Source organism: Oncorhynchus mykiss, chromosome 19 (assembly GCF_013265735.2).
Source record: "Oncorhynchus mykiss isolate Arlee chromosome 19, USDA_OmykA_1.1, whole genome shotgun sequence".
Taxonomy (NCBI): Eukaryota; Metazoa; Chordata; class Actinopteri; order Salmoniformes; family Salmonidae; genus Oncorhynchus; species Oncorhynchus mykiss.
The window spans coordinates 66,309,180-66,320,248 of record NC_048583.1 but is presented as its reverse complement, the minus strand read 5'-3'; the positions used below and the strand labels follow the sequence as shown (position 1 = coordinate 66,320,248).

Genomic DNA, 11,069 nt, shown 5'->3' with positions numbered 1-11,069 from the left:
TTTTCTATGCAGATCAGTGGGTGTCGAATTTGGTCCCCCCTCCCAAAAAAACATATTTGCTACTTGAAGTTTATTTGTTCGAATATAAGTTTCGTAATGCTTAATTTGTCACGAATGAATAAGTAGGACGGGTGACAAACACTTGATATATAGGAGTTGTCTAGAGATACCCATGCTTATTCATGTAAGAGACTCGTAGTAAAGCGTCTCTCTCCGTTGAATAAAGGCGGTTGAAGTTAACAACCCTCAATTCATATTCTAAAATGCTTATCATTGGCTACCTGTCATGACTACGCTGCTGTCATGAATTTGATTGGTTCGTAGACGAGTATGTCATGGCAATGACATCCCATATTCATGATGAAAAGTCTCAACTGAATCCTTGGGACCTCCTAACTCCTACGTCACCCCATTAAAGTTGAAATTTAAAACGGTTAAGGTTATGATTGAAGGTTACGATTGATGTTAGGGTAAGGGTTAAGGTTATTGTATGAACGTCCCAATGATCCCAAATAGCACTAGCGATGTTCCTGCCAGACAACCTCGCAGAAAGGGAAACGCCTCTGATTGGACATGCAAGGATGTAACGACGTCTCTGATTGGACGTGCAAGGATGTAACGACGTCTCTGATTTGCACGTGCAACGATGTAACATCGTCTTTGATTGGACGGGCAAGGATGTAACGTCGTCTCTGATTGGCTGAAAGCATTGTGAGCATGTGAGCTTCTATTTTGAACGTAAATACAGTCAGCTGCATTTCCTTCCTCAGAGCTTGAGTGGTGCCTTGTCAGGGAGAGTACACAGCTGTGCAGCTCTCTGACAGAATATAAAATATGTACTTTTATTAGGACAAGATGTTGTTGTAAGTTTAGGTTTTTCCAAGACGGGGTCTGCAAACAACTTGCCGTGGTTGTTTTGTCTTTAGTACTCATTCTACAAAGTTTCCTAATTTGGTTAGTTAGCTTGATTTTTCGGCCTGTGTATATTCACCTATATTTTGGCCTTTCTAAACAGGCATCTAAATGTAATTCCATTCAAGGAACTATCATTGGATTTACCTTGTAAGGATGGATTTGGAAAACGTTACTAAAGATTTCGGTCCAGTCACCAGTCGCTTGACCAGCAGACCCGACAGAGTCCCGGGCCTTTCCTCCATGTCGGACACGGTGATGACCTCGCCTTGCATCAACCTCTTCTCTCCTGGACCCACACATCTACTGTCTCCCGTCACTAATCTGGCCCTAAACATGAACAATCTAGCTGGACTTGGGAGGTAAGAGTGTAATACAGTGTATGTTGCTATGCTATGTTGTTTTCAGCTCACCGTGCTTCTTCTACATCTGCATTGTTTGCTGTTTGGGGGTTTAGGCTGAGTTTCTGTACAGCACTTTGAGACATCAGCTGATGTACGAAATGCTTCATTTGATTTTGATTTGTGAAAGCTGCAGGACAACTACAATTGTGACATAACATCGGGAGTCTGTGTGTTTGCATTGTTCTGGTGGTTTGCGAGAGAAAGTAACCCCACCACCATATAGGCAGTTTCACCGCAAAAAAACGCTTCCTGTCAACAAAGGCATATATATATATATATCTGTAGAAACGTAATCTTTATGATTCCTAACTAACTACAGTATTTACCAGGTGTGTGGGGGGGGGGGGGGGGGGGGGGTGAATCCGGTTGTATTGTGGTAGGGTTATTTTATAACCACTAGTCCAGACCCGATCATTGGTCCAACCAGTCTCGCAACTAAACTAAAATAGCACAAATACAGGTAGGTCCCTCATTCGCTCCAGTTTAAGAAGCGTTTTGCAACAGAATCGGCATAATGAATACTCCCCAGCTAGCTTGGTAGTTAGCTAACTATTTCAAGCTAATGGTAATTGCTAGTTTGGCTGGTTGTTAGAAAAGTTAAGTGATTATGTAACCCGTTCCTTTACAGCCAACAGTGTGATACTCCAAAGCGGAAACAACGTGTTCCCCTTCTGAAGATTCCTTCCGTCGCCTCTGACTGCTCCTCTGATGCAGGTAAGACCACATCATAAGACGGCTGCAAATGTTTCACCCCAATAAGTGTCGATCAAATGCTGGCATTAGGAACTTGGCTTGCTATTTTAAAAGGTCAAATATATTTTAACCAGGTGTGTAGCCCTATAGGCCTTTATATTTTGTCCCATTTTATAATTCTGCTCTTTTCACTTGTGCAGTTTGACCACCTTGAATAACTGTAGGATATTTTACTTTTTTACCAGTACAGGACAATACATGAATCAGATGTTTAGTTATTAACAGGGCAGGAAAAAAGCCAAAATGTACATGATTAAATATTATCTCCTGTGTCACCGTGTAGACCTGTGGGGTAAATGTGTTCTGATTTTAACTAGTCAACTGTTTACGATCAGATGACCTGACGAGACGTTTCTCCATCTTCCTCCAGGTCTTGGTATGGATTCCCCCAGCCCCATGGACCCCATCCATGTTGAGGAGACGTAAGCAATAGGCCTCTTGTCTGTCCCAATCTTTCTCTCTGTTTCAGCAATGCTTACCCTCCCTTCCTCTGTACTAATCCCTCCTCTTCCTCATCCCAATGGAACACGGTTAGTGTCATCTGCTCAGCTGTGTTCTGGGATTAGGCGTTAGTAAAGATTCATTCATTTTCATAAAGCAGATTTACAGACAAGATGTTCTTATACTATAGAACTTTCCCTAGTAGAAGGATGGGCTCATTGGAGATGTTGAACACCACTGGGAAGTCCGTCCTAAGTCATTTATCACCCTAGTAGAAGGATGGGCTCATTGGAGATGTTGAACACCACTGGGAAGTCCGTCCTAAGTCATTTATCACCCTAGTAGAAGGATGGGCTCATTGGAGATGTTGAACACCACTGGGAAGTCCGTCCTAAGTCATTTATCACCCTAGTAGAAGGATGGGCTCATTGGAGATGTTGAACACCACTGGGAAGTCCGTCCTAAGTCATTTATCACCCTAGTAGAAGGATGGGCTCATTGGAGATGTTGAACACCACTGGGAAGTCCGTCCTAAGTCATTTATCACCCTAGTAGAAGGATGGGCTCATTGGAGATGTTGAACACCACTGGGAAGTCCGTCCTAAGTCATTTATCACCCTAGTAGAAGGATGGGCTTATGGGAGATGTTGAACCCATGATGCACCATTCCCCTTGCTCGGATATAGAAGCAAACAGTTATAGGGGTGTTACGGATGGATATTTATACCTGACTTTTTTTCTTATAGAAGTGTTATACAGTTTCTAAAATGTTAATAAATTATTGTGGGAGGCATTATCTCCTAGCAGTGGGCTTCAGAGGAGTAATGGGAAAGTCATTCTGCTTTGAAAGTTGATAAACTTGTAACCTCACTTTTGAGAAAATGGCCTTTGAATGTTTTGGTACTACTACTGGAGAGCTGTTCTTTGTCTACCCCCATTCAGCATTATTTATACCGTCTTAACCCTTAAAGAGATGGGTGGGGCTAACCTGTGAGGCCATGTGCTAAACAGAGTGAGTAGTGTAGTAAACAACAAAATATTTAATGGTTAAAAGTGGGGAAAGTAGTAGCCTACAATAAGGGATAAACTCCAGGTAAAAATACACTATCTAGTCTTTGGCCTTTATCATAATCTGACTTTGGTGCAGGTCATGTTCCTCACATTACAGTCTCTGGTAAACACACACTATATCAAATCAAATCTATGTTTATTTGTCACATGCACAGGATACAGAAGGTGTAAACGGTTCGGTGAAGTGGTTATTTGCGTAATAGCTAATTCTACGGCACTTTTATTCTTGTTTTTCAATGAAAATGTTTTTTTCGGATTAGACTAGTATTACTACACAGATCATACAAGTAATGCTAGCTAGAGAGCCAGTAAGCTAACGTTCGCTAGCTAGGTAACAGTACGCTTTAACTTGCAATGAAAATTACTTTCTGACCATGATGAATGAGTCACAGCAGAATGGAACCATTTAACACTGTTTTGTTTGAAGCTACATCTTGTTTGGCCAGCGGTGTGTCAAGTCACTGGTTCACACTGACTGTGGCCTGTGCAGAAAGTAGCCCATCACTTTTTCCTACTGATCTGTCGATGGCGACTGCCAAATTCAGGGCATCAATGTTGTAGAAAAAAGTAGCACAATTTTTGTAGTTCTCGAAGGCTAACGTTATGTTTAAACATAAAAATAAAATAAAACCGTGGTAGAAAGCATTACCTACACATACTGAGCATCTCAGGTTATAGACAGAAGTATGCTACATGGCAGGGTTAGGCTAACCCAAACTCCTCTCCCGACAGTGTCCAGCCCGTCAATTATCTCAGCCAATCATGGCTAGCGGGAAGTTTCATGTCTTTCTCTGTAGCTACACTCATAATTTAACAATTCTTATTTGTGTTTACAGATGGAATAGAAGTGTGTTTTATTAAGGCACATGAGAGTTCACATGCACCAGAAGGAATTTCAAAATACAAAATGTTTGATAAACATGTCGAAGAGGTTCAAATGCCTCTCCGGTGAGGTAGTGACGTGCGATATACTTCTAGCTTCCTGAAACTAGTCACTTATTAGCAGCCCCCGCCCCCGTCGTCGTTCTCCTCTTGTCTCTTTCTGTCTGTGTACTCTCATCTCTTCCCCTCACTGCTTATTTAGCATACAGGCTCTGCTCTGTTGTACAGTGATAAGGAGAGACCACCTCTTGCCCCTCTCTGTCCTCTTCTTCAGTAGAGGCCTGTCCTGAGAAGGTCATTTAGTTGCAGACCTCTTCTGGCCTAGTTAGTGGCGAAGGCTTCCTGGGTCCTTTTTGCTGTGTAGGTCAGGGATCTCAATAAATTGGTGTGTCGCTGAATGTAAATGTTTCTCTCTGGCAGGTTTGAGAAGGCTGTTCTCCAGTCTGGAAGAGTTGTCAATGAGTAAGTGCTTAGTCCCTGGTGCTCAATGAATATCTTTTTAATATCCTTTTTTCTGGGGAGTCGTTTCCTCTTTTCAATGTTCATGATCCAAACTCCATATTGATTTAGTGACTGGCTCATCCGTGTTTACTGACGGTGTTGATCCTCTTCCCCACTTACAGAAACATGCCAATCCGAAGAATCAACTCTCTGCCACTGCAGCTGCTGGACTTCAGCCCGGCTCTGAATGGTCCGGTCCCAGGGAGCCAGAGTCAGCAGCGCCATGGGACCTTTGGACGGCTCGGTTCAGCCCAAGATACAGCCACCTCCTCTGGTCACGGTGGACAGGGAAACAAGGAGAACCAGGAGAGCTTTGAGTTTAAGAAGCCCACCAAGCCCATGTCACCCTGCCGTATGAGGTCCTTCCATAGTGAGGGAGAGGAGAACAAGGACTTTGCCCCCTGGCCCAAGGACTTTGGCCCAGCGCTCGTGGTGGGTAGCCCGGACACACACACACACACACACACACTTACTGACACTCCCACGTCATCAATATGTGACGGTGGACCAGAGGTTGTGTTGACGTTCAGACGACATCAAAGTTAACCCTTCCGTTGCTCCTGCTTTTCTTCCTGTAGCTATCTCCGTCCCAGCGCCTCAGCTCATTGGATGACAGAAGACCCATCTTCCCGCATCGCTGCTCCCTTGACGACGACGGTTTCCTTGACGTTCTGGATGACTGTGAGGAGGAGTGTGACATGCCCATGGGGATGTCCAGCCTGCTGACCGCTCCGCTTGTGAGGGACCGCACCACGCCAGGAGATGACTCGGTATGGATGTTTGGCCACCAGATGTCTGGTTTTAGTCTGGTTCTGATTTCTTCAAAGAAAGACAGGCAGTCATTTTACTTTTGAGTAATTTTTAAAGGAAGTTTACACCAAAATACAGTAATTCCAAAGTGATTCCTTACATTGAAACTCAGTTCAGTGGAATTTGTCGCCTCTCTCTCCCTGTAGTGCTGTACTGAAACTGCTTAAAAAATGGGTCATGTGACATTGCTAGATGCAAGCCTCTCTGCTCCTTTGCCTGTGAATTCATTATTCAGAAATCCCCGAAGTGTGAACATTAGTTGTTTTTATTGAAATCGTACAGAATAAAGTGCTCTCGGTTTTGAGTGAGGAAATGTGTACTTTTCCACATAAACCATTAACCACAGAAGGGGAGATGGGTAAGGGCTGCACATGTGCTCCCCTGTGGGGGAAACACTGCTATGTAGAACCGTCACCATACGCCCGTTACTGTAGTTCAGTGACCGGATCTGGAGCGCCCGTTACTGTAGTTCAGTGACTAGATCTGGAGCGCCCGTTACTGTAGTTCAGTGTCCGGATCTGGAGCGCCCGTTACTGTAGTTCAGTGTCCGGATCTGGAGCGCCCGTTACTGTAGTTCAGTGACCGGATCTGGAGCGCCCGTTACTGTAGTTCAGTGACCGGATCTGGAGCGCCCGTTACTGTAGTTCAGTGACCGGATCTGGAGCGCCCGTTACTGTAGTTCAGTGACCGGATCTGGAGCGCCCGTTACTGTAGTTCAGTGTCCGGATCTGGAGCGCCCGTTACTGTAGTTCAGTGACCGGATCTGGAGCGCCCGTTACTGTAGTTCAGTAACCGGATCTGGAGCGCCCGTTACTGTAGTTCAGTGACCGGATCTGGAGCGCCCGTTACTGTAGTTCAGTGTCCGGATCTGGAGCGCCCGTTACTGTAGTTCAGTGACCGGATCTGGAGCGCCCGTTACTGTAGTTCAGTGTCCGGATCTGGAGCGCCCGTTACTGTAGTTCAGTGACCGGATCTGGAGCGCCCGTTACTGTAGTTCAGTGACCGGATCTGGAGCGCCCGTTACTGTAGTTCAGTGTCCGGATCTGGAGCGCCCGTTACTGTAGTTCAGTGACCCGATCTGGAGCGCCCGTTACTGTAGTTCAGTGACCAGATCTGGAGCGCCCGTTACTGTAGTTCAGTGACCGGATCTGGAGCGCCCGTTACTGTAGTTCAGTGTCCGGATCTGGAGCGCCCGTTACTGTAGTTCAGTGTCCGGATCTGGAGCGCCCGTTACTGTAGTTCAGTGTCCGGATCTGGAGCGCCCGTTACTGTAGTTCAGTGACCCGATCTGGAGCGCCCGTTACTGTAGTTCAGTGACCAGATCTGGAGCGCCCGTTACTGTAGTTCAGTGTCCGGATCTGGAGCGCCCGTTACTGTAGTTCAGTGACCGGATCTGGAGCGCCCGTTACTGTAGTTCAGTGACCGGATCTGGAGCGCCCGTTACTGTAGTTCAGTGACCGGATCTGGAGCGCCAATTACTGTAGTTCAGTGTCCGGATCTGGAGCGCCCGTTACTGTAGTTCAGTGACTAGATCTGGAGCGCCCGTTACTGTAGTTCAGTGTCCGGATCTGGAGCGCCCGTTACTGTAGTTCAGTGTCCGGATCTGGAGCGCCCGTTACTGTAGTTCAGTGACCGGATCTGGAGCGCCCGTTACTGTAGTTCAGTGACCGGATCTGGAGCGCCCGTTACTGTAGTTCAGTGACCGGATCTGGAGCGCCCGTTACTGTAGTTCAGTGTCCGGATCTGGAGCGCCCGTTACTGTAGTTCAGTGTCCGGATCTGGAGCGCCCGTTACTGTAGTTCAGTGACCGGATCTGGAGCGCCCGTTACTGTAGTTCAGTGACTGGATCTGGAGCGCCCGTTACTGTAGTTCAGTGTCCGGATCTGGAGCGCCCGTTACTGTAGTTCAGTGTCCGGATCTGGAGCGCCCGTTACTGTAGTTCAGTGACCGGATCTGGAGCGCCCGTTACTGTAGTTCAGTGACCGGATCTGGAGCGCCCGTTACTGTAGTTCAGTGACCGGATCTGGAGCGCCCGTTACTGTAGTTCAGTGACCGGATCTGGAGCGCCCGTTACTGTAGTTCAGTGACCGGATCTGGAGCGCCCGTTACTGTAGTTCAGTGACCGGATCTGGAGCGCCCGTTACTGTAGTTCAGTGTCCGGATCTGGAGCGCCCGTTACTGTAGTTCAGTGACCGGATCTGGAGCGCCCGTTACTGTAGTTCAGTAACCGGATCTGGAGCGCCCGTTACTGTAGTTCAGTGACCGGATCTGGAGCGCCCGTTACTGTAGTTCAGTGTCCGGATCTGGAGCGCCCGTTACTGTAGTTCAGTGACCGGATCTGGAGCGCCCGTTACTGTAGTTCAGTGTCCGGATCTGGAGCGCCCGTTACTGTAGTTCAGTGACCGGATCTGGAGCGCCCGTTACTGTAGTTCAGTGACCGGATCTGGAGCGCCCGTTACTGTAGTTCAGTGTCCGGATCTGGAGCGCCCGTTACTGTAGTTCAGTGACCCGATCTGGAGCGCCCGTTACTGTAGTTCAGTGACCAGATCTGGAGCGCCCGTTACTGTAGTTCAGTGACCAGATCTGGAGCGCCCGTTACTGTAGTTCAGTGACCGGATCTGGAGCGCCCGTTACTGTAGTTCAGTGTCCGGATCTGGAGCGCCCGTTACTGTAGTTCAGTGTCCGGATCTGGAGCGCCCGTTACTGTAGTTCAGTGACCCGATCTGGAGCGCCCGTTACTGTAGTTCAGTGACCAGATCTGGAGCGCCCGTTACTGTAGTTCAGTGTCCGGATCTGGAGCGCCCGTTACTGTAGTTCAGTGACCGGATCTGGAGCGCCCGTTACTGTAGTTCAGTGACCGGATCTGGAGCGCCCGTTACTGTAGTTCAGTGACCAGATCTGGAGCGCCAATTACTGTAGTTCAGTGTCCGGATCTGGAGCGCCCGTTACTGTAGTTCAGTGTCCGGATCTGGAGCGCCCGTTACTGTAGTTCAGTGACCGGATCTGGAGCGCCCGTTACTGTAGTTCAGTGACCGGATCTGGAGCGCCCGTTACTGTAGTTCAGTGACCGGATCTGGAGCGCCCGTTACTGTAGTTCAGTGACCGGATCTGGAGCGCCCGTTACTGTAGTTCAGTGTCCGGATCTGGAGCGCCCGTTACTGTAGTTCAGTGACCGGATCTGGAGCGCCCGTTACTGTAGTTCAGTGACCGGATCTGGAGCGCCCGTTACTGTAGTTCAGTGACCGGATCTGGAGCGCCCGTTACTGTAGTTCAGTGACCGGATCTGGAGCGCCCGTTACTGTAGTTCAGTGTCCGGATCTGGAGCGCCCGTTACTGTAGTTCAGTGACCCGATCTGGAGCGCCCGTTACTGTAGTTCAGTGACCGGATCTGGAGCGCCCGTTACTGTAGTTCAGTGACCAGATCTGGAGCGCCCATTACTGTAGTTCAGTGTCCGGATCTGGAGCGCCCGTTACTGTAGTTCAGTGACCAGATCTGGAGCGCCCATTACTGTAGTTCAGTGTTTGTCCATCTGCAGCACCAGTCTGTGTTGAACCAGGGATGTGTTGGTCCATCTGCAGCACCAGTCTGTTGAACAAGGGATGTGTTGGTCCATCTGCAGCACCAGTCTGTGTTGAACCAGGGATGTATTGGTCCATCTGCAGCACCAGTCTGTGTTGAACCAGGGATGTGTTGGTCCATCTGCAGCACCAGTCTGTTGAACAAGGGATGTGTTGGTCCATCTGCAGCACCAGTCTGTGTTGAACCAGGGATGTGTTGGTCCATCTGCAGCACCAGTCTGTTGAACCAGGGATGTGTTGGGGCTGCGGTCCAGCTACTGCTGTGGCTAGAGTGGTGGGGGCCACCTGTGTTTCCTGGGCTAGAGTGGTGGGGGCCACCTGTGTTTCCTGGGCTAGAGTGGTGGGGGCCACCTGTGTTTCCTGGGCTAGAGTGGTGGGGGCCACCTGTGTTTCACTTCCCTGCTGAAAGCCCCCTCGTCTGTGAATAAGGGCGTAACGTGACGTTTGTCCGTAACAAGGATTCCCCAGAGAGTGGTTACTCATCTCTACTGCTGTGGCAGTCGGCTACATAACAAGGATTCCCCAGAGAGTGGTTACTCATCTCTACTGCTGTGGCAGTCGGCTACATAACAAGGATTCCCCAGAGAGTGGTTACTCATCTCCACTGCTGTGGCAGTCGGCTACATAACAAGGATTCCCCAGAGAGTGGTTACTCATCTCTACTGCTGTGGCAGTCGGCTACATAACAAGGATTCCCCAGAGAGTGGTTACTCATCTCTACTGCTGTGGCAGTCGGCTACATAACAAGGATTCCCCAGAGAGTGGTTACTCATCTCTACTGCTGTGGCAGTCGGCTACATAACAAGGATTCCCCAGAGAGTGGTTACTCATCTCCACTGCTGTGGCAGTCGGCTACATAACAAGGATTCCCCAGAGAGTGGTTACTCATCTCCACTGCTGTGGCAGTCGGCTACATAACAAGGATTCCCCAGAGAGTGGTTACTCATCTCTACTGCTGTGGCAGTCGGCTACATAACAAGGATTCCCCAGAGAGTGGTTACTCATCTCTACTGCTGTGGCAGTCGGCTACATAACAAGGATTCCCCAGAGAGTGGTTACTCATCTCTACTGCTGTGGCAGTCGGCTACATAACAAGGATTCCCCAGAGAGTGGTTACTCATCTCTACTGCTGTGGCAGTCGGCTACATAACAAGGATTCCCCAGAGAGTGGTTACTCATCTCTACTGCTGTGGCAGTCGGCTACATAACAAGGATTCCCCAGAGAGTGGTTACATAACAAGGATTCCCCAGAGAGTGGTTTCTCATCTCTACTGCTGTGGCAGTCGGCTACATAACAAGGATTCCCCAGAGAGTGGTTACTCATCTCTACTGCTGTGGCAGTCGGCTACATAACAAGGATTCCCCAGAGAGTGGTTACTCATCTCTACTGCTGTGGCAGTCGGCTACATAACAAGGATTCCCCAGAGAGTGGTTACTCATCTCTACTGCTGTGGCAGTCGGCTACATAACAAGGATTCCCCAGAGAGTGGTTACTCATCTCCACTGCTGTGGCAGTCGGCTACATAACAAGGATTCCCCAGAGAGTGGTTACTCATCTCTACTGCTGTGGCAGTCGGCTACATAACAAGGATTCCCCAGAGAGTGGTTACTCATCTCCACTGCTCTGGCAGTCGGCTACATAACAAGGATTCCCCAGAGAGTGGTTTCTCATCTCTACTGCTGTGGCAGTCGGCTACATAACAAGGATTCCCCAGA

The 11,069-nt window shown here is 48.5% G+C and overlaps 1 protein-coding gene across 1 annotated transcript in view; it reads left to right on the top strand.

Moving 5' to 3' along the window:
- The first annotated feature begins 758 nt into the window (after positions 1–758).
- The window catches only part of LOC110498311 (M-phase inducer phosphatase 2), a 29,013-nt gene continuing 18,702 nt past the window's right edge, over positions 759–11,069 (top strand). Inside the window, exons 1-6 of the mRNA XM_036955435.1 lie at positions 759–1,274; positions 1,945–2,030; positions 2,440–2,491; positions 4,884–4,925; positions 5,087–5,396; positions 5,543–5,734. Coding sequence (XP_036811330.1) covers positions 1,069–1,274; positions 1,945–2,030; positions 2,440–2,491; positions 4,884–4,925; positions 5,087–5,396; positions 5,543–5,734 — 888 coding nt within the window. The 5' untranslated portion in view covers positions 759–1,068. The remainder of the gene's footprint in view (positions 1,275–1,944; positions 2,031–2,439; positions 2,492–4,883; positions 4,926–5,086; positions 5,397–5,542; positions 5,735–11,069) is intronic.